This window comes from Panthera leo, chromosome F3 (assembly GCF_018350215.1).
Source record: "Panthera leo isolate Ple1 chromosome F3, P.leo_Ple1_pat1.1, whole genome shotgun sequence".
NCBI lineage: Eukaryota > Metazoa > Chordata > Mammalia > Carnivora > Felidae > Panthera > Panthera leo.
The window spans coordinates 39883588-39911248 of NC_056696.1; the positions used below are offsets into that span (position 1 = coordinate 39883588).

The 27661-nt window shown below is 55.5% G+C and overlaps 2 protein-coding genes across 5 annotated transcripts in view; both read left to right on the forward strand.

The window, feature by feature from the left end:
* The first annotated feature begins 1415 nt into the window (after positions 1 to 1415).
* On the forward strand, positions 1416 to 20667 carry INAVA (innate immunity activator). 2 transcript variants are annotated; one of them, XM_042925218.1, is made up of 10 exons: positions 1416 to 1591; positions 7840 to 7988; positions 8730 to 8854; positions 9366 to 9482; positions 10207 to 10429; positions 14884 to 14937; positions 15771 to 15981; positions 16206 to 16379; positions 18246 to 18903; positions 20404 to 20667. In XM_042925218.1, the coding sequence occupies exons 1-10, from the start codon at positions 1431 to 1433 to the stop codon at positions 20494 to 20496; spliced, it is 1965 nt and encodes a 654-aa protein (XP_042781152.1). In that variant the 5' UTR covers positions 1416 to 1430; the 3' UTR covers positions 20497 to 20667. The 2 variants fall into 2 exon arrangements, with proteins under 2 accessions (XP_042781152.1, XP_042781153.1); XM_042925219.1 differs by lacking the exon at positions 1416 to 1591 and adding an exon at positions 4732 to 4913.
* A 2312-nt stretch (positions 20668 to 22979) lies between these two features.
* The window catches only part of LOC122212462 (maestro heat-like repeat-containing protein family member 7), a 31521-nt gene continuing 26839 nt past the window's right edge, over positions 22980 to 27661 (forward strand). For all 3 annotated transcript variants that reach the window (XM_042926443.1, XM_042926445.1, XM_042926444.1), the window contains exons 1-6: positions 22980 to 23021; positions 24313 to 24428; positions 26242 to 26306; positions 26718 to 26840; positions 26962 to 27041; positions 27449 to 27578. In XM_042926443.1, coding sequence (XP_042782377.1) covers positions 24335 to 24428; positions 26242 to 26306; positions 26718 to 26840; positions 26962 to 27041; positions 27449 to 27578 — 492 coding nt within the window. In that variant the 5' untranslated portion in view covers positions 22980 to 23021; positions 24313 to 24334. The remainder of the gene's footprint in view (positions 23022 to 24312; positions 24429 to 26241; positions 26307 to 26717; positions 26841 to 26961; positions 27042 to 27448; positions 27579 to 27661) is intronic.

Here is a 27661-nt window from a genome sequence, read left to right on the forward strand (position 1 = left end):
GGACTCGACGGCATTTCCAACGGAATGAAACAATTCCTTAAAATAAATCTCTCTCTCCATTTCTCTCTCTCTCTCTCATATGTATTATATACATATATCCTATTGATTCTGTGTCTCTAGAGAACCTTGACTAATACAATTAGCTTCTCTTCAGTTTCAGGATAAAAACCTTAAATCCTTACTTAGCCCACGAGGCTCTTCAGTCAATTTAGCTCATATAGTGCCTTTGGACAAATGAGAAAAAGTCACCACCTCTAGGCAGGGCACACAGCTTGGTGGGTGGAACACGGGTGAGTCCTCCCTCTTAGTATGGTGGAAACCTGGACGACCAGACAGAGCTGCCCTGCTTCCCGATGAACCTCTGCCTGCCACTTTAGCCTTGTCTTTGTTTTCATTCTTTTCCTTCCTCCTCATCCGACACCCTAAGGTCCGCGCAGCTCCTAGGTCCCCGTGCTTCTTTGCCACTATGCGTTTGTATATCCCGTCATAGCTGCCTCAAGATCCTTCTTGCATTCTCCCGCCTGTTCCCCGGGCACATGCCTTCTCCCGCCAGACTTTGCGACCCTCAGCCTGGCCCAGCCGCGCGCACGGCCCCTCTCTCTCTCTCTCTCTCTCTCTCGCTGCTCTGAGTTTCAGCCCTTGCTTCATTGATGCTATTGCTACTTGATTACTGGCCTAGGTTGGGGAATCATCCAGGGAAGAATTTGAACTTTGATCCACCGTGCTGGGCACTCATAGGTGCTCCATAAACTTCTCGCACAAATGAAAACAGGGACGTGTGAGTGAGAGAGTGAGTGAACGGATGGAGGGAGGGAGGGCACCAGGCTAGCGGTAACAGCAGGAGGCGCTCACCGGGAGTGGGCTCCTTTCCTTGCGCGGCGGAGCCCGGCCAGCCGGCGCCCAGGAGGAGGACTGGGCTCGGGCCGGGGGAGGGGGAGGCGGTTGCGGCTGCGCCAGCGCGCGGTGGCTCGGCAGCACCGCGGTGCCCAGCGAGGGGGAAGCGGACTCGCGGGGAGGGGGGACGGGGCCTGCGGGGGAGGGGCGCGGCGCCCTCTTGCCGGCTCCTCTCATTCTTTCACCCCGGGGTCTCCAGGAATGGAAACGGCCCCCGGCCAGGCCGGAGCGCGCGGATGAAAGGCGGCCCTCGGACGGAGAGAGGAGCCTCCTCCCGCCTGGGCGGAGGAAACTGGTAGTGCCGGGGGTGTCCCGCCGCACCGGCGTCCCAAAGCGGGAGAAGGGGGCAGTCTCGCCCCCCCGGGCCGGGGTCCCCAAAGGGTACCCATTCTCGCTGGCATCTTACCACCCCGCCATGGGGTCCCGCCCCGACTCTTGGATCGGAATCTCGAATCCCTTCTTGCGTCTTTCCCCTCTTTCCTCTGGGCCTTGGTATGCCCCAGGGGACAGATGTCTTGGGATCTTTAACATTTGGGATGCTGCAAATGCCGAAGTTAAATGAAATACCTCCCGGGAGGGAAGGCCGGGAGGAGGGTCGGGGAGAGAGAAGATGGCCTGGACAAACAGGTCCTGAAGCTTCGAGGCAGGAACGGGGGGCGCGGGGACAGGCGGGCGGCGCCAGAGCTCCATGGGACAGGTAAGGGGGAAAACTTAGGGGGACGCAGCGCGGGTGAACTGGGGGGCTCAAGCTCCTGAACCCGTGGTCCGTGGCCTGAGCGGAGCTGGCCCTACCAGGAACGGAGTGATTTACAAAGGGGGTGGGAATTTCAAGTTCCTACCCAAAGTGCACATTTCCGACTCCTCAACCCTTCTCCTTCGACCTTCCCCACGCCTGTGGATCCCCTGGCCAGGTTCCGGGAAGCCAGAAAGCAGCCAAACAAAAGGAGCAAAGTCTCGGGCCGCCTGGATGCGGAGGGGCGCGGTGGGGGAGGGGAGCAGGGTGGACCGGACAAAGGGGCTTTTTAAGGAAAGCCGAGAGGTCTGATTTCAGGGCGCATTCCTGGCTAGAACCCACTCCACCATCGCCTGCTGGAGGCGAACACCTTTCCCAGTGGGGACGGAGAAGAGTGGAGAAAGAAACCAGTTAAGGGACCCTCTTCCACCCTCCTTCGCCTTGAGGGTCCCGGGCTATTCCCCTTCTTTCTGCACTGCTGGCTCCGGCGGCTGACCATTGATCTGTTAATTCATTAAGTGGGATCTTAGGAGTGCCTGAGACTGTTCTTTGCTGGGTGCTGGAGGCAATGTGATGACGGTAGATGAGGCTCTTGCTTTCAAGAACTTCTAATCTCGTGTAGCAGAAGAAACTTAAAGGAACTTTTTGAAACTGTGGGAGTGGATGGCCACAGAGTGTGGAAGTTTCCTGATGCAGCACTTCTCCTTGGGAAGTGAAAATCCTAAAGAGATGCAGTTTTTCTCCTTTGAACAATCAGATTCCAAGTAGTCTGACTTTATTCAAGGACACTCCACGTCCTCACCAACTTGTGCTCTGGGTGTTGATGCTCTGGGGGTTGGGGCAGGGCACTGATCTGAGAACCCTGATCCCTTAGGCCAGCGGGCAGCAGGGCACTGAACCCCAGCCAGCTCCTGGGGGTACTACCCACCTCCCTTTTGGTATTTTGCGTTGAGTGGCCTGGCAGACAGTGAGATCCAACCCATTGGATCTAGGGTTCTTGGGAGAATTGGTTGGCTCGTCGCATTCCAGACCTCACGTTCTGCTGGGTCAGGAAATGCTGCATGTGAGTTTGAGGGAGCAGGGGGTTTACAAAAATTCCAGAGGATCAATGCGGTGAGTTGATTATCTGTATTTCTCTCCTCTGAACTCAGAGAGGGGGGATTACCTGAAAGTGGGGTTCTTCACTGGGTCCCGGGCACCAAAGCATCTGTGGATAGAATTCAGAGCGTTTGTGAACTTAGGTGGGAAGAAATATCTTTATTTCACACCAACCTTTAACAAAAATTTAGCATTGCCTTCAATCATGAAGGCAAGAAACCATTGGCAGTAGCTGTGGCTTTGCCGTTGATAGAATCCACAGATAGTTTACGGTCACGTCGCAGTTGTTCTGTCTCGAAGCACCCTTTACATTCATCGCTTCTATGAAACTATCCACTGCCACATCCCGTTTAACATTAATAAAGAAGCATTATATATTACTATGTGTTTGTTTTTAGAACTGTATTTTAATATAATTCGTTCTCCTGGTGATTCTCTTCATTTCTTTTTTGTGCATTAAAAAACATGCCATGGGCTGGTTCCAGAGATTTCCAACACCCCCCACCTGGAGCTGGGGGATGGGCAAGGTGGAAGAAGGGGACTAGTTCCACTCAGAGTCAATCTCTCTGTGTTTGTCTTCTTTGGAAGAATGTGACAAGCCAATAGGGGGAGGGGAGGGCTGCAGGCTCTTTGGGACACTCAAAGCTGGCTCCACATCATGGGAGGGGTCTGCCCCCGGTTGGGGGGGGCCCCCGTAGCCTCAGCCTGGGGAGAGGAGGAAGTGGTCAGCCTGGAGGACTCTGGGACTAGCATTGTTTGGAAAGAGGGTGTGTATAGGATGCGAAGGTGAGCTGGGTATGTGTGTAGGGACTGTGGGGGATGCAGGTGAAGGGAAGAAGGCAGACAGGAACTCCGTCGGTGACACAGCTCTGCTCTACAGGGGACACTTGGTGGAGCACACTTCTACCTGCCCAGCCACGGGGAAGGGGAGGGCGTTTGGAGATGGGGCTGGGAGAGGGGAGCAATCCAGAGAGATGCTGAGGTGCTGATACCCCAGCGTGAAGGGACACAGTGGGAACATCAGAGTGGGAGAAAGGGAGGTGGTGCGATGTAAGCCTTGAGGGATGTAGTCCTTAATCTGTATCACGTCTGTGTGTTTTCCACGTGGAGCCACAGGTAGCCTTAGCCCTTGCTTCGCCCAATGAAGTGGGCTGAATTCTAAACGGTTTTGGGTTTGTCTGAGGACCAGTGGGGTGGGAGACCTGGAGGCTTGTTTTCTGTAGAAAACAAGTTCCGTTTCGGTCCCTGGTCCCTCATGTTTGGGGAGTGGATTTAGAGCCTGGGGTCCAGTGGCTCTCCTGTGGCGTAGGGGCTAGGACTGGGGTTCAGCTTAGTGTGCCGTGGACCCTGTTGAGGGATGGATGTAAGAAATAAATAGGCCTTGATGATCCTGGGAGGAAATGAGTAGGATGAAAAGAGAGACCACTCTTGCTTTCTTAGGGACCCTAGAGCCTTCCCATACGGACTTTCATAGTTACTGCCTTGCCTGAAATTTCCTTAAACCTGATTTGGGAGAGACAAAACCCAGGCCTTGCTTTCCATGACTGTGTATGGAAAGAGTCATGACCTATTCTTGTCATTCTGTCAACTTCTTGTTGGTATTCCCCATGGACAGTGGCCTTTCACCCTGCTTCTGGGGGTCTCGAATGCCTTGACCTCTCTCCTTGCTAGGGAGACTAAGGGTTAGGAGAGCAATTGTGCGCCCTAACCATTCACCACTTTTGCATTGGAGTCCCTTGAGGCCATGAAGACATGACCCCCGTTGCCTTCTTCTGGGGTTCCTCCACGGGGAGCCCCTCTCTCCCTCCTCACCCCACCCCCGGAAGCGTAGAGGCCCAGGAGCTGCCTGCTGGCAACAGCCACGGCAGGATTAGTTCAGGGAAGGACTTGCTCACCTGCTCCTCCCCTCTGACTCAAGTTGTAACAAGTAACCTGGTTCCCCTGGCCCGGCAGGCAGCCTAGGAGGAAAGGCAGCCTACAAGGAAAGGCAGGCAGGCCAGCAGGCGGGACCAGAGGGAGGGGCGGCCATCGGCAGCGGCAAGTAGAGAGCTGGAGCCAGGTCAGAGGAGAGCACAAGGGAGACTGGCCAGTGGCCTGGGACACCCTGAGGCGACATGCGACACCCCTCGGCCCCCTGACCTGGGAACGGGGGTGTTTCCTGGAATCCTGGACTAAACCCCAGAAGCAGGTGAGAGCAGGGCAGGGTGGAACAGGTCTTTGGGGCTGGGGGGCAGGCCGGCCCGGGAGTGGGGGGAGCCCCTGTAGTAGCCCTCGTCACCACCTCCTCCTCCGCCTTGTGTCTGGGGCATGGGATGATAGGGGGGTGCTGGTGGGCCCAGATGAGGAGCCCCTTGCTGTGGGTTTGCTACAGTTTTGCTGTAGTCCCCAGGCCTCCGTCTCCACAGGAAGAAGCGAGAGGCCCAGGACCTGGTTTTGGGGGCACACGGGTGATCGAGGAGGGTCCTCAGTGGCTCAGCCTGAGGGACACAGCACTGGTGTTTCCCTTCCTTCCTCTATGCCTCTTCTTTCCTGTCTGCCTTTTCCTGGGGACATTGTTCAGTCAGGTGGACTGCTTCTTAGGACCCAGCCCTGGGGCTTGCCGCTTAGAGCTGAGGGTCTGGAGGGCAGGGAGAGATTCCTGCGTTGGGAAGGGGTTGGGCATGTTCCCTGAACTGCCTTTATCTGAAAGCAATGCCTTAAATATCTAAGGCTCAAGGGACTCCTGTGGTGCTGGTGGAGGTGGGAGCTGAGCAGATCCCTTGGGCTCCCGGGGCAGGGTCCCCACGGCCAGGAGGGCTGCCTTGGCAGGGCACATGAAGGCGACTGCTACATGGCTGTTTGGGGTTCCTGCTCAGCCCGGCATTGTCCAAGAGGTCCAGATTCTGAGCGGGGAGCTGGAAAGGGCCTTCCCTGGACACTGTCTAGTCTTTGTGTCCACGAGGAAAGGAGGCTGGCCGGGCCAGGTAACTTTCTCAGGACAACACAGGCAGTAGCCGAACTACAACTTGAAGCTCTCAACTTTGGGTCCTGTGTTCTTTGCGTCGCTTGGAGCCGTGAGTTAGCCCAGAGTGTGCCCGGCATCAGACCCTGGCAGCGTGTGCCCTTGACCCTGGCGGTGAACACTGGAGGAGAGGGGGTGTGCCAAGGGGGCTCTCCTCTCATACCCACCCCTCTGTCCGCGTAACCCTACACACCGCACCAGTCAAGGAGGAAAGCAGGGGCTGAGCTATCGTAACTTGCCAAGGCAACTCCTTCGTGGTTAATAATTAATTAGCAAGTGTGACTAATTCATGGCTTTTCTCCCACATTACCTCCTCCCTTGTGCAAAGCAGAACGCTCACCGTGCTAGCTGAGACACCCTTGCTTCCTAGTTCTGGCTGGGCCCGGGCCCTGGCCCTGGCTTCTGGGGAAGGTCAGAGGCTGCCTGCGGCGGGTGGGAGGTGGGTGAGCCGCGTGCCCCTCTGTCCTGCTCTCATCTCCAGGGGGCATGAAGGTTTGGGAGGGATGGGCCATGCAGAGGTAACTCTCACACTAATTACCCTGTTCTGGGTTTCTAGAACACGGGCTGGTCTCTCTCTTTGGCATGTTTACAAAGGCCCTACGTAAACATTTCTTTTTTCTCTTTCTTTCTTTCTTTCTTTCTTTCATCCTATCATCTATTCTCTGGACTTTCTGGGAAAAATGAAATTTCACAGTGCAGGTACATATTGTTATCAGGGCCACCTTTTTATTGCTATTGCCCACGGTACTTAGCTGGGCTGTGCCATTTATGGAGGTCTATAAAAGCGCTCCATCAGTCCTGCTCTTCCAGTCTCGAGAGGCAGAGGTCCTACTGGGGACCTGGCTGTGCGAAGTCCCTTCTCCCTCTCCGGGCCTTGCGCTGTGATCGGCTTTCCCAGGGCTGACTTGCCTCTGCTGTTGGCTGGTGGCAGAGGGGTGGAGCCCACCTCCTCCACCCCGTGGCCCTGTGCCGTGGGGAGGCAGGATAAGCTCCAGACAGAAACTCAGAAGGACTTTTGGACTGTTGCTCAATGGGCTGACTCAGTGAGGAGGTGGCTGGGCTCCCCTTCCAGACGGCCTGCCTGGGCTCCTCCCGCCCCTCCCTACCCCTGCTCCAGCCAACAGCTACCAGGCCGCGGCCAGCTGAGACCCTGACCCAGGGATGTGGGCTCGGTGAGGAGCAGGTGTTGTTTTGGAGACTGGTACCCCTAGCTGGGCCGACACACGCTGAGACTGTACCTGTGCCACCCAAGTGCTCCAGGGAGATAGAGGAGTGGGTGGACTTCTTGTCCTCGGGCGGCTTCCACTCTAGTCACACAGCCCCTCCCCCTCCCCCGTGACCCTGACACACACACACACACACACACACACACACACACACACGCTGGGTCTCCTCTGGCTGTGGGGGATAGGGGATCTCAGCTGACTCCTCCTTGAGGGGTCTCCTAGACATAGTGGCTTGGGAATTATTTCAGAACTTTGGGACAGCTCTCTGGCACCTGCCTTTGGATGCATACCCTGGTCCAGAGGGCAGGGCAGCCTGGGCTTTGAGGACCCGAGAGCACAGGCTTGGGTGGGTACCCAGTGCCCAGCCAGTTTTGAAGTGTTGTCACCCACTGGGGCAGCGGGATGGGTCTCATGCCTCCTGGGTTCTCGGGCTGAGGACAGTCAGCCCCATGGCGATCGACGGCTGTGCCCCAAGAAGACATCTTCCCCTTCCTGCTTTCCTTTCCTCCTTGCTTTGTCCTCCCACCCATTTTTTCTTATCTTTTTCCTTTTCATTCTCTTTCTTGCTCTTTTCCTTGTCCTTGTCCCCAGTCTCAGTGGTCCCTGTGGCCACCACTGCTGTTGACTCTCTTGGGCTGAGAGGCCCCTCTCAGAAGGAGGAGGCAGGAGGCTAGGGTGGGCCCAGAGAGCCCCCGAGAGCGGCTTTGCTGGTGAGGCCCACAGAGCCTTCTCGGTAGCACCCCCAGAGCTGAGAACACCCCAGGCCAGACTGTTCCAGAAATATGGCCCTCACTTCCACTCCCCGTGCCCTCAGATATCTGATCCTTAGGCTCTGTTTGGAACTAAGGGGTTTCACATCTATCTTTTTGTTGTTGTTCTCTTAAAAGCTGGGGAAACTGCAGGCCACTGACACATCCTGGCTCAGCTTGGGAACGGTGTCACCCCTCCCTACTCTGTGCCCCCTCCTCCCAGAAATCCACCATGGAGAGTAAGGATGAGGTCAGCGACACTGACAGCGGCATCATCCTGCAGTCTGGTGAGTGGTTTGGGGAATCCCGCCACGTGCGCCCCCTTGCCCTGCCTCTCTGAGGCCCCAGGCCCCAGGCCCCAGGGCCGGCCAGGCTGAGAAGCTGGAAGACTGGAGTAGGGGGAGGGCAGGAGGGGTGGGAGAGGCCTCTGCTGGGGGCTAAATACGAGAGGGACTGCAGTTTTCCTGGATGGTCTGGCCTGGAGGTGTGATCCTATCTGGAACAGGTCTCTGCAACTCTGGCCCTAGTGATTACTAAGAAGTAGAAAAATCTTATCTGGCTGATGGAAAGGTCCTGTCTCTTTGGTTGGCCTGAGTCTGTGGGCCTGGTCTGGTCCTGACAGAAGAGAAGAAAGAAGCATGTGTGTGAATGAGAGAGAGAAAAAGAGAGAGGGAGAGGGAGAAAGGAGAAGGAGGAGGAGGCAGCAGTGAATTGTGTGGGTGGAGGGTGGGAAGGGTGAGAACGGAGCCCTGACCGGGTAGCCCTCCCACCACCTGCAGATGGCCTGGTGAGGCGGCCCTTCCTTTTGAGCTGTCATGTTGCCACCTCGGACAGCCAGGAGATGTGGCGTTTGTGGTCATGACACAGGCCGCAGCACCTGAGATCTGCGATCAGCGGGCAGGCATGAGGCTGTGTGTGTGTGTGTATGTGTGTGTGTGTACACGTGTGGGCCTGGGATAGTTAACGAGTGTCTGAGAGGGGCTTACCCACCTCGGCTTCCCTGAGCCAGTGCCCTGCGGCCCCCCTAGGCCCTGACAGCCCGGTGTCCCCGGTGAAGGAGCTGACCCACGCGGTGCGCAAGCAGCAGAGGGCCCTGGAAGAGCGGCTGGAGGCACACCTAGAGGAGCTGAAGAGACTCTGCCTCAGGGAGGCGGTGAGAGCCTCGGCCGGCACCCGGTTCCTCCCAATAACTTGGGGTTAACCGGAGGAGCCCTAGAGCCACATCTGGGGATGTTTGGGCTGAGGGAAGGGAACCCCGTTTGTGAGAGAGTTCTGGAAATCAGGTGGGGGTGTGGTGCCTGGAGTCCCTGACCTGGGCCCTGAGCCTCCCTGAGCGAAGGAAGTAGCCAAGGTGGGGCCCCCAGACACGGGAGGGAAAGACAGAGGGGCTACAGAGGGAGTTGACAGAGGTGCCTGTGGGAATGTAACCAGGGCCAGAGTAGATCTCTGGCGGGGGTGAGCAGAAGGTAGAAGGGAAAGAGGAGGGAATGTGGAGGGTGCCCTGAAGAGGCCAGTGAGACAGGCCTGGGGGACGGGATGGGGTGGGGAGTGGGCAGGGGCCTCTGGGGAAGGGTGGGCACAGGCAAAGGGGGTACCGGCTATGCTTGGTTGGCCAAGGGCTGGGCAGTTGGAGCGGGGCCTGGCTGACGTTGCTTCCACTGCAGGAGCTGACGGGTGTCTTGCCGGCCGAGTATCCCCTCAAACCAGGGGAAAAGGCCCCCAAGGTCCGCCGCAGGATTGGAGCAGCTTATAAACTGGACGAGCGGGCCTTGCACAGAGAGGTGAGGCACCTCAGGGGGCTGTCTCTCACCCCCCCCCCCCAAATGTTGATCCCTGAGCCAAGTCCTCACCATCTGGAGGGGCAGCTTCTGAGGCACAGGGCCCTCTCCTGGTTTTTGGCAATCTCCACCACCCCCCGCCCCCCGCCATCACACCCAGTCAGGGTGCTCGGCTCCTTGTCGATGAGGGGCACCCACTCACATGTAGCCCAGTGGCCATGGGGAAGGTGTGTAAGAGCTGGGGACTCACGAGAGGACCCTGGGTTTGTTTGGGCCAGTAGGCAGAAGATCAGTTAAGAGCTCAACCACCAGCCCAGGGAGGCAATGGCCCATTTAAACAGGTTATTCTAGCCCCTAGGGCTGTCCTCTTTCTCAGCGGGGGAAGGCAGGTGGTGAGGGGGCGGCTCGGGCCCCGGGATCCCTTCCCCATGGTGCGAAAGGTGGCAAGTGTCCCCTGGGCTCACCTGCCCAGCCCTTGGGGTCAGGAGGGAGAGAGGCCCACGTTGGTGCCCGCTCTGCCCGGCTCAGTGGGCAGGTTGGCGGGTGGGTCCCCAGGCCGGCTTTTCGGGCCCACAAGTTTGCTCTCGGGCACCTCCCACCGCTCCACCTTCCGCCCCAGGGCCCCAGGGCCGCCCGTGCTGCCGTCTGCTTCCCGGCCTGGGGGTCCGTCGGGGCCCTTCCCTGGGTCCCCACGGCCACTGAGCCCCCTGCCCCTCCCACTCCTCAGGACCCCCTGAGCGGCCTGGAGCGGGAGCTAGCCCTGCAGCTGCAGATCGCCGAAGCGGCCCGCCGCCTGTGCCGGGAGGGGAACCTCAGCAGGCAGGCCCGCCGGCAGCGGAAGCATGCCATGCTGCAGGAGGAGAAGAAGCTGAGGGAGCTGGAGCGCTGCCTGGGCGAGCAGCGGCGCACCAGTGGGCCCCCTCCCGCCGCTGCCCTGCCCCTGGGCCGAGGTGAGCCAGTCGCCCTGAGAGTCCCGTCCCGGGCCACGCGGGCCTCGTGTGAGCTTAGGTGGGATGGCAGGTGGCATGGCCCCAGGGCCACTGCATTCGCCTTCGTGCCCAGCACTGTGTTTAATAGTCCAGATTGGCTTTAGCTGGGAAACCTGCTTCCTCGGTCCACCTCTACCCCATCCTGACCCTCTGCAACCCCGACAAGCTGTGGCCCAGGGCTTCTCCATCCTGTGAGGCCCTCTCCCCCAATCTCCTTAGGAAGCGTCCCATTCCTTCCACGTCCACCTCAAAACCCACGGCCCTCAAGAAGGCCTTCTAGGCAGAAAGGTGCTCCCCAGGCTGACTTCGAGCTTCTTCCCAGGGTCTATGCAGCCGCCAGGTCCACCCTCCTGCCCTCCAGGCCCCAGGGGCTGGCTTATATGGTCAGGAAGCGTGAGGCTGACATGAGCCTGAGGCTTGAGCTGACGTGCTGTCCCCCGGCCTGAGCGAGGCTGCTCAGGGACCCAGGGCTACTCGTGGGATGTTTAGGTTGAAATCCAGCACCACCAGTGCCACACCCCACCATCCCTTAAGCATCTAGAACCACCCTGGTCAAGGGGAATCCCTCCACTTCTGCTCTTTGCTCTTACTGTGCCTCTAGTCTCGTCCCTGAGCCCCGTGGCCCAGAGACCTGGGGCTGTGGGGCACCTACAAAGTCGTCCCTGCCCAGGACCTGCCATTATTGGACACCGGTGCACCCAGCCTGGGTTACCTTCCAACAAGTGGTTCTGAGCCCTCAGTTGTGCCGGCTTTGCCCTCTCCTGACGCAAACCCAGCTTGTCAAGTCCACTCGCAGCCCTACCTTCTACTTCTCAGGGCATCATGCCCGTCGCTTGCCTCAATCCCTGGCCTCTCATGGGGCCCAGTTGTAGGGAGGGACCTGGGGTGAAGAAGGGAGGGGTGACCTGGGGCCATCCTTGGAACTGGAGACCAAGGCCTTGGTCTGGGCTTGGGGAATTGTTTACTTCTCCCACACCCTCCGGCTCCTACCCCTGCACCTTGGGTTGGCTTTTCACAGAGGCTGCTCTCCTCTTCTGGTTGGGGACGCTCGTATTTAGAACCCCCCGTGCCCAGTGGCCCATGCTGTGGGCAAGGGGACGCTCCTAGTACAGGTCTCCAGAGTCCCCGCTGCCGCACGTTGTCTCTGATGTAGGTGAGAAAGGGTGTGACCAGACACCTCCCAGGTCACCTCCAGCAGAAGCAGAGAATGAGGGAGGAGGTACCTCTGTGTGACAGTTGACCCAGTAAACCCAGGAGACCGTGCACCTGACCCAGGCTCAGATGGCCAGACTTCTCTGGGTCGACTGGCTCTGGCCTGGCTGCAAGACAATACTCGTGGTCTCCCAGGCTCAGATGGAAAAGAAGTTCTCCATCCTCCCTCCACTCCAACAGGATCCCCAGGACTTGAGCCCCCCCCCTTGAAAGGCAGCCACTGACTTGGGTGTGGAAGTCCCTAAGGGGCTTACCTGCGCTGTGCTGGTAGGGAGCCGGCGGGGGAGTGAGAAGTGCCCCTGTCCCAGTTTGCCTCAGCCCCTCCTGTGTCTTCTCCAGCCCCGTACTGCTCGGCAGCCTGCAGATGTTGGGGTGGCAGAAGGTGTGGGGGGATATCACACTGCTGCTGCCATTGTGACCAGTGATGCTTCTCGTTGGGGGTATGAGCGGGTCAGGACGTGCCTGGGGCTTTCGTTAACCTTCCATGGGAGACCGGCGGTTCTGAAACCTCGGTGCACTCAGCTGTAGAGAAGAAACCTGGGGTAGCGGGCACCTTTCACCCTCCAGATCAGAGAAAAAGACGCGGCACCCTCCACCTTCAAACCCTGTCTTGCTGGTGGGCCTGAGGTCCTGGGTTCTAATGTCCTGCCTTGGGAGGGCAGGAGGAAGCAGCTCTAGACAAGTGATTCCTTCTCTGGCTCCTCGGCCCAGCTGTGCTTTCCCCAGAAGGAGGAAGTAGAAAGGGATTAATAATTAGTTAGTAGCTAAGAGGTGTTTTGAATTAAAAAGGAAAAAAAAGCAAACAGAAAAAAAAAAAGAAAAGGAAAAGCCACCCTGCCCCCTTGGTCTCCACACAAGGCTTATTCAATTTAGGATAATTACTAATTATGCCAAGTGGGGGTAATTAGCTAGTACCTTGCAGGTGGCAGGGAGCAGTCAGGTGTTAAACTAATTCACCACAGTGAATTTGATGAGAAATCCCCCCACGCCCCCATGACACACACCTCTAATTTTAGTAGGTGCTCGGAATGCGTTTGTGGACTGACAATACCTTCCTTTAGCAATGCTGTCTACTGGAATTTCTGCGGTGATGGAAATGTTCCATATCTGTGCTGTCTATAGTAGCCGCTAGAGTATACGAAATGTGCCTGGTTTGACCGAGGAACTGAATTTTTAATTTTATTTTATTTTAATTAACATAACCCCCATGCAGCTAGTGGTGACCCGTTGAACAGTGCGGCCTTTGAGAATGTGCAGAGTTGGTGGGTGTGACCTCTGTAGTTACCTCCTCACCTGGGGGGTCCAGCTGCCAGTGCTGCACTGAGGGCAGGGTGAGGTTGATCCGGGGCTGGGTTGGGGCAGTGTGGCTGAGACAGTGAGCGGCCCTCGGGAACCGCTGTGTTTGGCTGGCAGGTAGATGTGCTCCCTCCATGTCTTAACTCTACAAAAGCAGCGGGTCTCCAGATCACCCTCTTTGCATTGCATTTGTTTGGCCAATGAGTCTCTGACATGCTTGTTTTTATGAAGATTAGGGATGATGGGAGATGATGTCTCTCTTCCCAGATCATATAGTCAAACCAAAACACAAGACACTAACCCCAGCTGCATCACGGGACCACGATAGTAACAGTCCCACAAATTCTTCAACTTGACAGATCTGTAAAAAAGAACACTCTTTATTCTCCGAGGTTTTGTAAAAGATCAGAGGCAGAGAACCAGAATTCAGTAAAAGGGTGTAGCCTCACTTGAACCCCAAAGCAAAGGCTAGTACGAGCCAAGCACAGCATGGCCTAGCTGGCTACTTGGGAGTCGGCCCAGCTCCTTGGGCAGTATGCCCTACGTGGTTTAAGAACTACTCTGGGTAGAGTTTTTTTAATTCATTTAAGTTGTGGAGCAAAGGTTGACAAACTTCTATAGAGGCTCAGTAGATATTTTAGGCCTCATGGGCTATAAGGTCTCTGTCACAACTACTCAACTCTGCCATTGTGGTGCAAAAGCAGCCAGACCTTATGTAAATAAATCTGTAGCTGTGTTTCGATAAAACTTTATTTATAAAAACAGTTAGTTAACTGTATTCAGCCCAAGGGCCCATAGTTTACCAGTCCTGGTACAAAGGATTTTAAGATGGCTGGAATTGTTTAACTGTCTTAGAACTTTCTGGATAATGACTTATGCATTAGATGCTAGCTAACAGGAGAACCCATAAATGGTAGGTAGCGGTGACAAGCCAGACTCTGGTCAGACTGTCTGGGTATGAATTCTGACTCAATCCACCTTTTGGTGGATTGGCCTAAGCCATGTTACTCAGTTCCTGCAAGCTTTGGTTTTCTTAGCTGTTACATGATGATAATAGTGTTTACCTTACACGGTGGTTATGATGACATAAATTAATATACATAAAGAACTTAGAAAACTACTGGTACAACAGAAATATTGGCTATTGTTAATTTCCCCTCATCATTGTTATCAAACATAGTTGAAAATACTTTGTGAATTCCATCCAGGTCAGTAGAGTATTCTCAGGGTCTAAATGTTTCAGTTTGTTCAAGGGCAATGGCAAATGTAAGTTCCCTCTGATTTCCTGGGTCACAGCTGCTGTTGCGCCATGCAGAAATGTCACACTCCCATTTCATGCAAGTGACTTGCCATATCACCAATTGAAGAATCAGATCGCTGTGAATTGATCCCACAACTCCACAACTCAAACTGCCACTTTGCGCTGCTCTTGGTACTGGTAATGCAGGGCTTCTCAGATTTGGGGTCTTTGAGTTGAGTTGTATTCATGATCTCAGAAGACTATAGAAACATTAGGCAAATTATTTCCATCCCAAAGGCCTTCCAGAATGACACTTCGCCTTTCCCTTCCACTGCTGGGAAACCCTGTCAGAAAAAGCCCTGGCTTTTTTTTTTTTTTTTTCTTACAGACAGGGAAACTGAGGCCTAGAGCATTGCAATGGCTTATTCAAGGTTGTGTAGCTAATGGAAGAGCTAGGATTGAAATCAGGCTTCCCGTTTCCTCCTAGCTTCTGATTTTTTTTTCCACTTCCGAGTAATAAATTCATATCTAACATAGTATTTAGTACACAGTTGGTATTTCCTGATACGGGATGCTATCGGGAAGGGGGGTGGGGTCAATACTGCCGGATAAGCCAGATCTAGGAGTTGATTTCCTCACCTCTTTCTCTCCTCTTTGACTTTTCCAGAGCTCAGCGCCTCAGATGACAGCTCTCTATCAGATGGGCTGCTCCTGGAGGAAGGTGAGAGGGGTAGTTTAGGGCCTATTGTCAGGATTGGGCTCATAACGGAAGACAGTGGGGCTTTGGCAGAGTTCACTGCTGAGGACTTCAAATGGGGAGTGGAGATTTATTGAACTAGTGAAGGCAGGAGTGCCGGGCTGGGCTCCAGGTCTCTGCTCCTACTTGATGCTAATTTCTATGTGCCCTTGCACACATTCATTTGAGGGTGGGGATGTGCTGACCCTTTGCCATTCTAGAAGTTCAATCATTTTGACAGGGAAGGAAAAGGTGAATTCTAGCAGAGCCTATGGGCTCTGGGGTCCCTGCCTTTGCCCTGGGACCCTAAGAGCCATCTGGCCACAATCCTTGCCCTCTTTGAATAGAGGATGGCACTGGGGAAGGAAACACTGTCCATCGATTAAGAACCCTGTTTATAAACCTTAAGGATGCTGGGGGTCAAGGTGGACCAAGAGGGTAGCGCAGTCCTATGTAGGGGAGTGTCCAGGTCAATAAGGAAATAGTGCACCTGGGCACAGCATGAACAAGAAAATTAGGTAAGCGGAAAGGTAGCTGCAGATATAATACTAGGAGCAAAGGTTAGAAGGTGGAATGATGTGAACTAAAGGCAGTCAATCTGGGGAGGTTTCCTGAAGGAGGCAGGTGTAAAATAGAGCTATGGGTGAGGAAGTCCCAAAGGAGAACAAAACATTTTTGAGCATCTGGGCCTGGAGCCACAGCCCGGAACAGCCAGATAAGCAGCCGTGGGAGGGAGAGCAAGGCGTGGGCCACGGAGGTTCTTGTTGGGCCGATTTCCTAGCCACTGCCTTCACCAGGTTTCTTTTCACTCCCCGCAGAGGAATCCCAAGTGCCAAAACCTCCCCCAGAGTCCCCAGCTCCACCTTCCCGGCCTCTCCCACCCCAGAGCCTGGAGGGGCTGAAGCCAGCAGGACCTGAGACTGGGGGCCTGGAGCGGGCCCCCATCCAGAACAGTCCCTGGAAGGAGACCAGCCTGGACCACCCCTACGAGAAGCCCAGAAAATCTTCTGAACCCAACAGCGAGTCCAGGTCAGGACGGGGAGGAAGGGGAGGGCTGGAAGTGGGTGGGAACTGTGCTTGGCCAGGGGGGTACAGGCAGGGCAAGGCGTGGGAGACTGCCCCTCTCCTTAACTGTGTGATGGTGAGAGGTGTGAGTTTTGGGGCCCCCTTCCACTGTGCCCCCTTCCTCTGCACAGCTTGAGGCCCTGAATGGAGGCATTCTTGCCGCTGACCTGTCCCTAATTCTTTTGCAGCAGCCCAGCCACCACGCCACAGGACGGGCCCGGTGCCTCCAGCCTATGGCTGCTGGAGCCTGCCTCCTACCATGTGGTTCCCATCCGCAGCGTTCCTGGCCAGCGGCAGGGCCGCACCAGTGCCCCAGCCACCCCTGAGATGCAGGGGAGGAGGGGCCAGGCGCAGTCTCTGAGGTAAGAGACAGGTCACCCCAGAGATGCAGGGGGAGGCGAGACCCACTATTGAGAGCTTACATTTGGAGGGTGGTGGCTTCTAGGATACAGGTGGGACTGGGTGACACATGGCTAGTGCTGTGGCTTCTCCATCCCTTCTTGGGGCACCTCTCAATAGAGGCTTTGCCACAATCAGCAAAACCAGAGGCAAGTCACTTGTGAAGCAAGCTGTTTTCTGCACAACCCAATTCAAGTTCTGCCCCCCCGCCCCCAACCTATATTCTCCTATGGCACAAGAATATGTGCCTTGGTAGATACTTTTGCAACTGTTTAAGATTGTTGTATTACTGGTCGCTGACAGTGGATGATTCACTCTCTCAATTGATGTGCAGTCGATTCTCATTATTTGTGGGAGTCTGGCATCCTATAAAGTCACCGCAGACAGTAAAGTAGCAATACTGAACCATTGCTCCTAGGGAAAGCACAGGGTGAGGCTCTCGAGAGCTTCTGGTCACAACATTTTTGTCAGTCGATCAGTCCATAACCTTGTTTTATGTGTGTTTCTGTTGAAAGACACCTTATTTAATATATGCTGTTGACCCATTGACATTGAACTGGCCAATGGCACTGTCACTCATGCCCGAATAAAACTCATCTCCTATGTATATTCTACTGAAGGCACCTTCATAGCCTTCCTGCCCTTAGGATCACCAGACAGCACTTCAGCACTATGCTTAGGGCCATTTTAAACAGTGAAGTCACCAAGAAAAAGTACAAGAATATGAAACACGTGACACTAAATAGACTGTGGCAAGAATACTCGTTTATGGTACGAAAGCCGAAACGAGAAGTCAGAGCATTGCCTTGTTCGGTCTCGGCTGGGAATGTGCCTATTGAGCATGTCAAAGTCTTCACCATTCTGTGTGTGCGTCCACAAATGACCGCAAAAGTATTGTGCGTGTTGACTTTGAGGCTACAAATGCATTTTGACTATGGGGGGAATTGGCAAATACAGAATCTGCAAATAATGAGAGTCAGTTGTATGTTATTTTCCAAGTGCTTTATCAGTATTCTTGGTGATAGTTTCAGTGACAGCGTTATGAAAGGCACTGTTAGCTACACCCCATGGAAAGCCCTGGGCACCAGTGCTGGGCTCTTCTGTCAGTTTAAATTCACTCATCAGGCAGCACTGGACTGGGTGCAGCCTGGGACAACTGTTCTCAAGTCAGGCCATGAATTTTATATTTGACATACTCCCAGGGCTATTTTACAAACAGTGCCTTTGTGCAAACTGGGAAAAGGGGCTGGGTTTCAGCCCCTGAGGGTCTTGGGCTGCCCCCTTGTGGAGGGTCGACCTGCGTGCAGTCCCCCTATGGTAGTTTGGTGGCGCCGCCAGAACAGCATGACACAGAGTGGGTGGCTTAATGACAGGGATTTATGGTCTCACCGTTCGGGAGGCTGGAAGTTCAAGATCAGGGTGGGGTTGGTTTCTTCTAAGGCTTCTCCTTGGCTTGTGCATGGCCATCTACTTCCTTCACACGGTCTCTACCACATGACAGCTTTACAGGTCCAGCTTAGGTACCTGACCACGGATTTTGTGGGTGTCATGTGGCTGAACACAGGGTCCCTAAAGCAGCTGAAAATAGCCCACGTGGCCGTGGCATGCTTTGCACAAAGCACAGAAGTGTGAATGCAGCAGGAGGGATACGTTGAATGGCACACCAGGCCAGGAGGGCGTCTGGATGCTTCCTGGAGGGGGGCGGGGGAGGTTTGTAGAGCGTCTGCCTCACCTGTTTATCTTCACCCCCCCCCCCCCCCCCTCCCCGAGGCCCAAAGGACTAGATTCGGCCTCCCCGACTCAGTGCGTCTCCCCTTCCCCCCCCGCAGGATGGATTCCTTCCGGGCGGGTCCCGAGGGCCGAGGCCGCAGCGCCTTCCCCCGCCGCCGCCCCACTCACTACACGGTGACGGTGCCCGACTCCTGCTTCCCCCCGACCAAGCCCCCGCTGCCCCACCCCGCCTACCACTCCTGCTCCGAGGACAGCGGCTCCGACGTCTCCAGCATCTCGCACCCCACGTCTCCGGGCAGCAGCAGCCCCGACATCTCCTTCCTGCGGCCCCTGTCCCCGCCCGAGCCGCCCCGTCCCCGCGGGGCCTGGGTCCCGGCCGGCGCGCACTACCCCAAGCTGCTGCCGCCGCCCGGGCGCTACGTGCTGGTGGCCGAGAGCCACCTGCCGCCGCCAGGCGAGTGGGAGCTGGGCCGCGCCGCCCTGGGCCCCGCCTACGAGGAGGACGCGGCCGCGCTGCGCTGGCAGCGGCTGGTGGCCTCCCGCGGCCGCCTGGTGCGGACGCCCTCCCTGAAGGACAGCCCCGCGGGCCGCGCGCTCAGCAAGGCGGCCGTGTCCGAGGAGCTCAAGTCGTGGCACGAGCGCGCGCGCCTCCGCAGCGGCCGCCCGCACTCGCTGGACCGCCAGGGGGCTTTCCGCGTCCGGAGCCTGCCCCCCGGGAGAGAGGGCTTCGCGCGAGCCCCGGCTCCCCGGACACAGGTACGGGCGGCCCCGGGGTCACGGGGCCTTCCAGCTGGGGGCGGACTGCGATTCTAGCGGGCCCCAGAGTAGAGAGGTTTGATGCCACTAGGCTGGTGGCCGCTCCGTCCCCAGCTGGGAAGGACAAGCCACAGAACCTTTCCTCTTGGCTTTGGAAGGCACTCGTGACACCCCCCCCCCCTCCCCCCACGCACCTCCCAATTTTGCCTCTGGCTCAAGAGCGCTCACCCACGTGCACTGGTGGAGGTAATCCTGGAAGAGAGCGGGGACTCTTTTCCTTAGGGGCTCCTTTCTTCTTGGCTTTGGAAGGCACTCGTGACACCCCCCCCCCTCCTCCACGCACCTCCCAATTTTGCCTCTAGCTCAAGAGCGCTCACCCACGCGCACTGGTGGAGGTAATCCTGGAAGAGAGCGGGGACTCTTTTCCTTACGGGCTCCACAGATGATCCGCAAAGCAGATAAGCCTGTATTCAGAAGCAGAAGTCCAATCCGAATTAACCCCCAAGTTTCCTGATGTGAAGGCCCAGGACAAAGGGAGAGTCTGGACACGTGTTTGCAGAAGCCAGGACCTGTGATTGCCTGTGGGTCCACGTCCCCTCCGGCGGCCCTCCTGGCCGCAGGGCTGAGAAGCAGGGTGGCTAATGGTTAAGTGCACAGGCTTATCAGCCTCTCAAGCCAGGCCACGGGGGGGGGGGGGGGGGGGGGGGGGGGGGGGGGGGTTTCAAATCTCAGCCCTGCTCCCTGGAAGGGATATTAATGTTTGGACAACTATGTCAGAAGGCCATGAACTTTAAATGAGTTATTATGTGTAAAATGATCAGAACAGTGTAGAGTAAGTATAAGTAAGCGGGATTCTTATTCACCAAGGACCAGATTGGTAAGGTAGACGTGAGGTAAGGCTGCCCACTCTGGTTTCAGTGACCCAGTTTCTTCTTTCTGGAAGTAGGGATAACACATATGCGTCTTGTCTTCTTTCTCCCTGGCATGGAGGGCTCTGCAGCCTCCAGAAGTTACCAACAGGCTGCTTCTTTGAGACCCAAGATCCCTACCAGGCCCAGCTGCACATCCCTCCCCCACCCACCGGTCTCTGGGCTGCAGCTGGCATCCTGGCCTGGCAGCGGCCTGGCCTGGGTCCCAGGCCGCACCCTCCAGCTGACGTGCTTTTGCTTTTCCCTTCCTGCCAGCTTGGACCTGTCCTCAGCCCAGGCCCAGCCTATCCCAACCTGCCAGACAGGGAGGGTGACAAGAAGTGAGCCCAGGAAATGCGGGGAGGAGGAGGGCAGGGCGCCTGGCACACCCCAAAGAAAGTGGAGTGGAAAATGGATAAAGGGTGATCACTGGGGGACATAGAACCTCCTGGAAAGGCAGGGGCTGAGTGCCTGGGCCCCTGTAGCTGCCAGTCAGTGTCCTTAAGGGAAAGGGATGGTGTACCTGTGTTTGCTGTTTGACATTTCTACCTGGTTTGCTTACAGATCTCTCCTTTCTTCCTGACCCCGGCAGGTGACCACAGTGTATGTGCCCCGGAGATCGCCCGAAGGGGCCCCTGTGCAAGTCTTTGTGCCTGAGAATGGCGAGATCATCAGCCAGGTGTAACCAAGGCCGGGTGTCACCGTGTGCCCTGAATGCCTCGACCTGGCTGCCGGAAAAGACTGTTCCACAGCAGAGCTGGAGCCGAGACCTCCCTGCCTCGAGTGCCTTCTTCGGCTCCTTTACCCCATCGCGGGTCGATGACCTGGAGCTGAGCCTTTTTTTTTTTTTTTTTTTTTTTTTAATGTCTTTTGTTCAGAAACCCTGGCCTTAGGATTTATATTGTGATTTGTCCTCAAGATCCCAATAATATGATGATGCTTTATTCCCCAGAGCTTGGTCTACTGGACTTGAGGCATTGCCTGTCTGACTGACAGCATTTGTCTCCTTCTGCAAGACAAGTGGCAGGGGACACGTGGAGCAGAGAGGGCCACGTCGGGATTCCTCACAGACTATTCTCTGGCTCAGAGCACGCCCCCGGAGAACAGCTCCTGTCTCACTGCAGCTGGAGGCACACTAGTGCGCCTCACCACCCCCATTTCCCAGCTCTCTGGGTACTGTAGGGGTGCCTGACAGGGGGAGAATCTTCTTCCCCCTTTATAATGTGCTCTGTGATGCACACACGAAGTGGTAGGTTAAAGACCACACATCCTGGTGGAGTATTGTCTCCCGGGCCCTATTTTCCTCACCCCATAACCCCCTCTGGAGGGCCCCCAGTCACTCACCATATGCTCTCTGTGCCGTGTGGGCTCCCACATCTACCCAGACCTCTGAGCCTTACGTTTGAGGCTTCACCGGACCGTAGCATTAGGAGGCCCGGGCTGGGGGCTGGCCCGTGGTGGTGTTTGGTGGAGAGCAGCCCACGCTTTGACCACTGTCTCCGGGCATCGTGAGAGCTTGCAACCCCACCCATTTCTCTGTCATCTTTTCATTATCGTCCTAAAAACGAAAACCTTCCAGATATCTTTGGAGAGGCACACTGTTGTGGCATGTTCTCCTAGGAGGGGGTAGGGGTCCCTGCCCTTTTTACCCCTCACCCAGCTGTGCTTCTGCTTTTGAGACTGGATTTCCTTGAAAGAGGGCAAGTCCTTGTTTTTACCAATATGGGAATACTCACTCTTAAGGGTGTTCCTTAATCATCCCATCTGCTAAGACTTGAGCAGGCCTGGACACTTCCTGTGCTAAGACCACCCGATAGTCTCTGGGTTCTCGTCCCAGGGCCTTTTTGCTGCCTGGTCACATACTCAGATCTCCTGCCTCAAGGAGAAAGCACAGAGTTGAAGCTTGGTGGTGTTAGGAAGAACGGAGTTCTGATTCTGCCCATGCAGACCCCTTTCCCCTCTGAGTGGCCTGGACTTGGACAGAAACTACAAATACAGCTTAAACCCCCAATCACTTTGATGCCTGACCCCAAAGAAACACAGTTCTCCCCACTGGACAGAAGGCAGTGTAGCCAACTGCACAAGGGTGCCGAGGGAGGAACTTAGGTGGCCTGTCAGGAATCCGGGGGAGGAGAGGAGAGCCTGAGGGGAAGCACCCGCATTTCTGTCACTGCCCTCTTACCACATCCTGCAGCTCCCTCCTTTTTGGGTGGACTCTGGCCCCATTATGTTAGAATGTCCTAGTTCGGATGCTGTTCTCTTCCATTTTATCTCTGAGTGCCTGTCCCTGGTGTAAAGCTATCTCCCCTCCCCGTGTCCTGGGAGCCCAGAGCTCCTAGGCTGAGCCAGGAGACATCCCAGCACCGCCCCCCCCCCCCCCCCCCCACATGAGGGTCCTTTATGTTAACTTATTGGTCCTGTGTAATGCCTGGTGCAGTTGCGAAGTGGCTGCATACTTGGCTGCGGGGCTGGAACTGTGTGGGTTTTAGTGCCAAATATGTCAATAAAGTCTGTTCTTTGTGATTGGCCTGAGCTGATGAAAGGTTCTTTTGTGCCAAGTTTTCTGAGCAGAGGTTTTGCCCAGCCCTCAAGATGCCTGCCCAGGGAGGCAGAGTCGCCTGGTCTCCAGCGGGTCTGGCCTGGTCCCTGGGGAACAGGGGGATGGCCGGGGTGGTAGAGGTTCTCTGCTCCCTGGCAGGATGGAACGAGGAACAGTCCCTGCCAGAGCTCCTTAGGTCTCCAGGGCCTGAGGAGATGGGCTCTGGGAGCCATTTTCTCAACGGCAGGGACTTCCGCTCCAGGAAGTCTGAAGGCTTCCCCCAGGCCAGGCTAGGCAGTGGATGGCGATGAGTGGGCTGAGTCTCCTGTTCCTTGACGCGGTTCTAGGAGCTCTGGCCTGCCCAGAGTGGAGGTTTCCGTGAGAAATAGGAGCTTCTCCAAAGCTCTACAACGCAGGAGTTTCCTTGGGGTGGTGGGGGGAGGTGCTTTCCACAAGGTCTCCTCCCCCACATCTGGGCAGGGTTGCCCACAGCCCCTCCCACCTGGGGACCTGCGCGGGGAGGGGGAGGGGAGGGGGAGGAAAGCTCCAATTCAGCCCACTTCCCTGCCGGCCCTGCAGGGGCCGCTATAGGACCCGGGGCACAGCGCCCCCTGGAGCCACGATGCCCAGGAGAAGCGCGTGCCCTGGATCTGAGGTGCCCGGTGTGTCAGGTAAAGGGGTCCCTGTCTGCCTGTCCCTCTCCACAGCACACAGAGGGCCGATGGCTACGGGTAGGGGTGACTCCAGCCTGGCCCTGGGTGCTGAGCCCTGCGGACCGGGGGAATCTGTGGGCTTCAGGGGCTTGGCTTTCTCAGGCTTGGGGGAGACTCCATTCTGGGTAGAGGTGCGTGGGTGGAGCAGGTCTCTAGGGGTCTCTGGAGGAGTGAGCGTCCTAATTGTGGACCTAAGGATCTTCAACTTAACCGAACTGCTCATAACAGGGCACTTGATTCTGTATTGTAGACAATTGGGATGAGTTAGGCCCAGGGAAAGCGACCGAGTGCTGGGGAGTTCTGAGGGGGCAACCAGTCAGAGGAGGAAGCTCCCCAGCCACAGGACTGACAGAGACCAGCTAACACATGGGGACACAAAAGAAGGCAGGGGCAGGCCCTCTGTCAAGGCTCTTCTAAGAACAGCCCATAATGGGATACACAAGTTTGGGGACCCCAAGGGCAGGGCAGTGAGAGAACTGGCTCAGGCAGCGGTCTCTTGGTCCAGGAGAAGATTTTCCTGAGCAGTGTCTGGGGGCGGGGAAAGATATTTAGGGCTCTTAGCTCCCCTACCACAGGGCAGAATGGGATTGATGAATTGGGGAAGGGGGGCAGAAGTCTCTGGTATAAGGGAGCTTTAGGATTTTATTCTATTTTATTTTATTTTTTTAATGTTTATTTTTGAGAGAGAGCGAGAGGGGGAGGGGCAGAGAGAGGGGGAGACCAAAAACCCTGGGCAGGCTCTGCAAAGTCAGTGCAGAGCCCAAGGTGGGGCTCGAACTCACAAACTGAACCTGTGAGATCATGACCTGAGCTGAAAACAGGAGTTGGATGCTTGACCCACTGAGCCACCCAGGCGCCCTGGGAGCTTTAGGATTTTAGCAACAAGACTCCCAGAGTCAATTTGACCCAGAGGCAGAAGGACGGACATCATTGGTGCCTGATTCTGTATTTTAGACAGTAGTGATGAGGCCCCCAGGAGACCATGTCTGCAGCTGAAATTTGCCCTTGCAGGTCACGCCCTGAATGGAAGACTCGTAAACAAGTCGGGATGAGTCAGGGCCCTTTCCGAGGGTCGCATATCTTCCCATGGGGGAGGGAAAGGGAGCTGACGGTGAGAAGCTGGCACTGGCATTGCTCAGCCAGTTCTTTTCTTGTAAATGTCCTGCCTCGCACAGCTTCACCCCTCGGTGGAGAAGCTGTATCCCTAGGAAGGAGCGTCTAACGCCTGACCTGGCTACTGTCCTCACAGGCTGCAGGCTGCTGCCCCAAGGATGCAGATGAATCCATATCCTCGCAAGCACCAATTAGGCAGAGTCACCTTTTTGCGATCAACTCACCAAGTCTCTTGGAATCCTGACTTAACGGGTGAGCAGTTGGCCCCAGACCGGGCTGTGTTTCAACTCATTGCAGTTCCAGAGGTGAAGGTGATAGGCCCAGCCTTTGCTCGAGATGTCACCTGGTGGGCACGAGCCTACCCACTTCCGGCTGCCTCCTTCACAGCTCTGGGCTCGTGTCCGTCTTCAGAACTGCCTCCGTGAGGAGCCTGGAGCCAGGCGGGGAACAGGATGCTGGGGCTTTGAATTAAAGCTCACCCAGCTCACAGATGTTCAGGGAGCCAACTCCCATGCCCCCCTGCCTTGTGCATCTCTATGCCTGTCTCAGCTGAACAGCCAGACTGATCTTGTTAAACAAAAGTCAGACCATACCACTCTTTTACTCAAAGCCTATCCAGGGCTTCTGTCCCATTCAGGGCCAAAGCCCGAGTCCTTACAGTAGCCCTTTCCATAGGCCTTGAAAGGCCTTTGTGACGTGTCCCGTTACCATTCCGCTTCTGTCACCTACCATTCTCCTTGCTCCCTCCACTCCAGGCACACGGTCCTTGCTTTCCATGAGCATGCCAGGCATGATCCTGCCTCTGGGCCTTTGCATTTGCTGTTCCTTGGGCCTACAATGCTCTTTCCCTAGATATCTGTATGGTTTGGTCCTCATGTAAAGGACCAGCCCTTCAAGACTTCTCAAATTGAGTCAGTGAGCTTTTCTCTGTATAAAAACCTATATGAGCAAATACAAAAAGAATACCTTTAAAACAATAGTAACCAGAGTTTCCGTGAAGGAGCCATTTGGCCTGTAAGCTCTACTTTAGAAGAGGGCCTTTTCCCTAGAAGATGCTCAATAAACAGATGCCAAAGAATGAATTTATTGATTTCCCTGCTATGTGCCAGGGATTCTCCTGATATTTTACATGAATGAATGAATTTAGACCTCACCACAATAATACATACTGTGATTATCATCCCCATGTGAAGATGACAGAACTGAAGCTGGGGACATTCAGTTTGCTCTTTACATGCATTCATCCATTTAAGCCTTACAACGGTAATAGTTAACCATCATCTTTGCCATCGTATGGATGGGGACATACAAGTTGAGAGGGTTTGCTTTGCGGAAGCTCACGGAGCCAATAAAGTAGAAGAGCTGAGCTTTGAACTCAGGCAGTTTGGGGTTTGACTGCTGTGCTATGGCTTTAAGCCCCACCCTCAGTGCGCTCTGCTGGCTGGGGAACGTGACTTGGCCTGAACCCAGGTCTGGTTGCTTCTGTTGCTTCTCGCTCTAGAACTGCTACCATCTCCAGCCTCTTGATTCACCCCTCCTGACACCCTGGGGGTGCTCAGTCTGCATTCTTAGCATGCCCCCCCCTCCCCCCCAGCCTCTGGGGCCCTCCTCGGGGAGGCTTTCCCAGAGGGCTCTACCAGCCCAATTGACAAGGGAGGTTCCAAGGCTCATTTGAGATTTCAAGTCCATTCACAGGATTTCAAAGCCTGTCTAGGAGAGCTCCAGTAATTCGTGGCCACTGGGGGTGACTTGAAGATCTCTCTCTTCATAATTACCCTTCTATATCTGGCCATTCGTGATGCAGACATCTGTCCATTGTCAGACCTGCCTCTGTGAGAAGCCAGGAGTCTTACCTGATTCCCCACATGATTGCTTTTCCACTTAGTCTTCAGAGATCCATACCAGGCCCTAGATCTGGAGAAGCTGGTTCTTGGAGCTGAGATACCCGCCCAGGCCCTGATGGTTTTGGACCTTCTTGGCAGACGATAGGGGGATAGGATGGCCCTGCTTTCTTGTTCCATCTGAGGTAATCAGCCAGCCTCCTCCCAACCACATCCCTTTGCAGGATTGCGCCAGTCAGAAAGAGAAGCTTGTGAGTTCATCGACGAATTTCTAGAAGAAGGACAACTGGTAAGGAAATTGTCTGGACCTTTTGAGAGCTGAGGAGAAAGTAGAAAAAAATGAGAACTCACGTTTCCTTGGGTTTTGGATACTAGCCCTGGTTTGAAAAGCACCTGAAATTCGGCCCATTTTTGCCTTCTGACCTGGACAATCTGACCTGAAAGAATCTTCCATGGGGACCCCTAGCTCCACTGTCCCCAGAGGGCTGTGAGGGGACCGGGACATTGATGAGTGTCAGTCTAGGGGATGGGGGAACTGTGTTGAGGAAATCAAGTGAGCTATCCATCCTGGCTGCTCTGAGGTCTGGGCTGGGTGTGTGGGGCAGGGTCTGGGGTACAGGTTTTGGGTGCAGCCTGTAGGAGAAGTGAAGGGCTGAGGCCTGGTTCACAGGCAAGAAATTTCTGTGGTTTTTTCCCCTAGTCAGAGTCGGAAAAACTGAAGTTCCTGAGGGCTGTGGAAACCTTGAGTGCCGCCGTTCAGGCCCAGGCAAATGGCAATATGAATGATTACTTTCCCAAAACCATTCTGGCCAAGAAAATTGAGGTGAGAAAGACCCAAGCTCTTCTGGGAGTTGGTCATCCAGGGATGAGGATGACCAAGTCCCAGAGCCAAGGGCTGGCATCTCTCCCTGAGGGAGATTCTTGTTTCTTCCCGGCCCTTCTAGGTATTAATCCTCGAAGAATCCACCGAGGTCTTGGTCAGCAGTGTGCATCAGCGAGCCATGCTCTGCATCGTGGCCCTGAGGTTCCTTCCTTGCTGTTACCTCCTCTGAGCCCCTGGGCCTTTGATGCTGTGAACCTTTGGGTTGGGAGGAAGGGCAAGGTCTGGGGACTTGAGTTTTGCGCTGTGGGTGGCAGGGCCCCATGATTGCTGCCTCATCTACCAGCATCCTGGGGTGGTGGACGTACCCCCAGTTTCATTATCAGAAGCCTATTAGGACATCCAGTGTAGGGAAGGCTCCCCAAGAGGCCAGGACCTCTTTTCCTGGCAAGGAGGTCATCGGAAGGTGTTTGGGAGCCCAGGTCCTTACTGTTTGCTGTGCCTCAGAAGGGGCAGCAGAGAAGGTTCTGCCACAGGGTCCTGGAAACATATCCCACCCTGCCACTGATATCCTCCAAAGCTCTCTTGTCGTTCCTCCCCTCTCACCCCAGCCAGGTGAATCCACCATTCTACTTATCCCAGAAACTGGATCTGGTGAATGCTGGCATCTCTAGCATATTCTCTCTGCCTCTCATCATGCCTAGTCTAGACAGAAAAGAGAGTGCTAGTCTCTACCTCCAGGTAATCCCCACCATCGCCTCCTGGTGGAGGTCTCCACAGGAGAGGATTTATCTTCAGAGGCTTCCTGGGTCCTCTTAGCTCCC

What these genes read in the sequence shown, in the direction of transcription:
- INAVA (XM_042925218.1), top strand. Translation starts at nt 1,431, where the DNA reads ATGCTGCAAATGCCGAAGTTAAATGAAATACCTCCCGGGAGGGAAGGC. An exon ending in AGCGGGCCTTGCACAGAGAG is followed by an intron (nt 9,483 to 10,206) that starts GTGAGGCACCTC and finishes CCCACTCCTCAG; the next exon opens with GACCCCCTGAGCGGCCTGGA. An exon ending in GGCCAGGCGCAGTCTCTGAG is followed by an intron (nt 16,380 to 18,245) that starts GTAAGAGACAGG and finishes CCCCCCCCGCAG; the next exon opens with GATGGATTCCTTCCGGGCGG.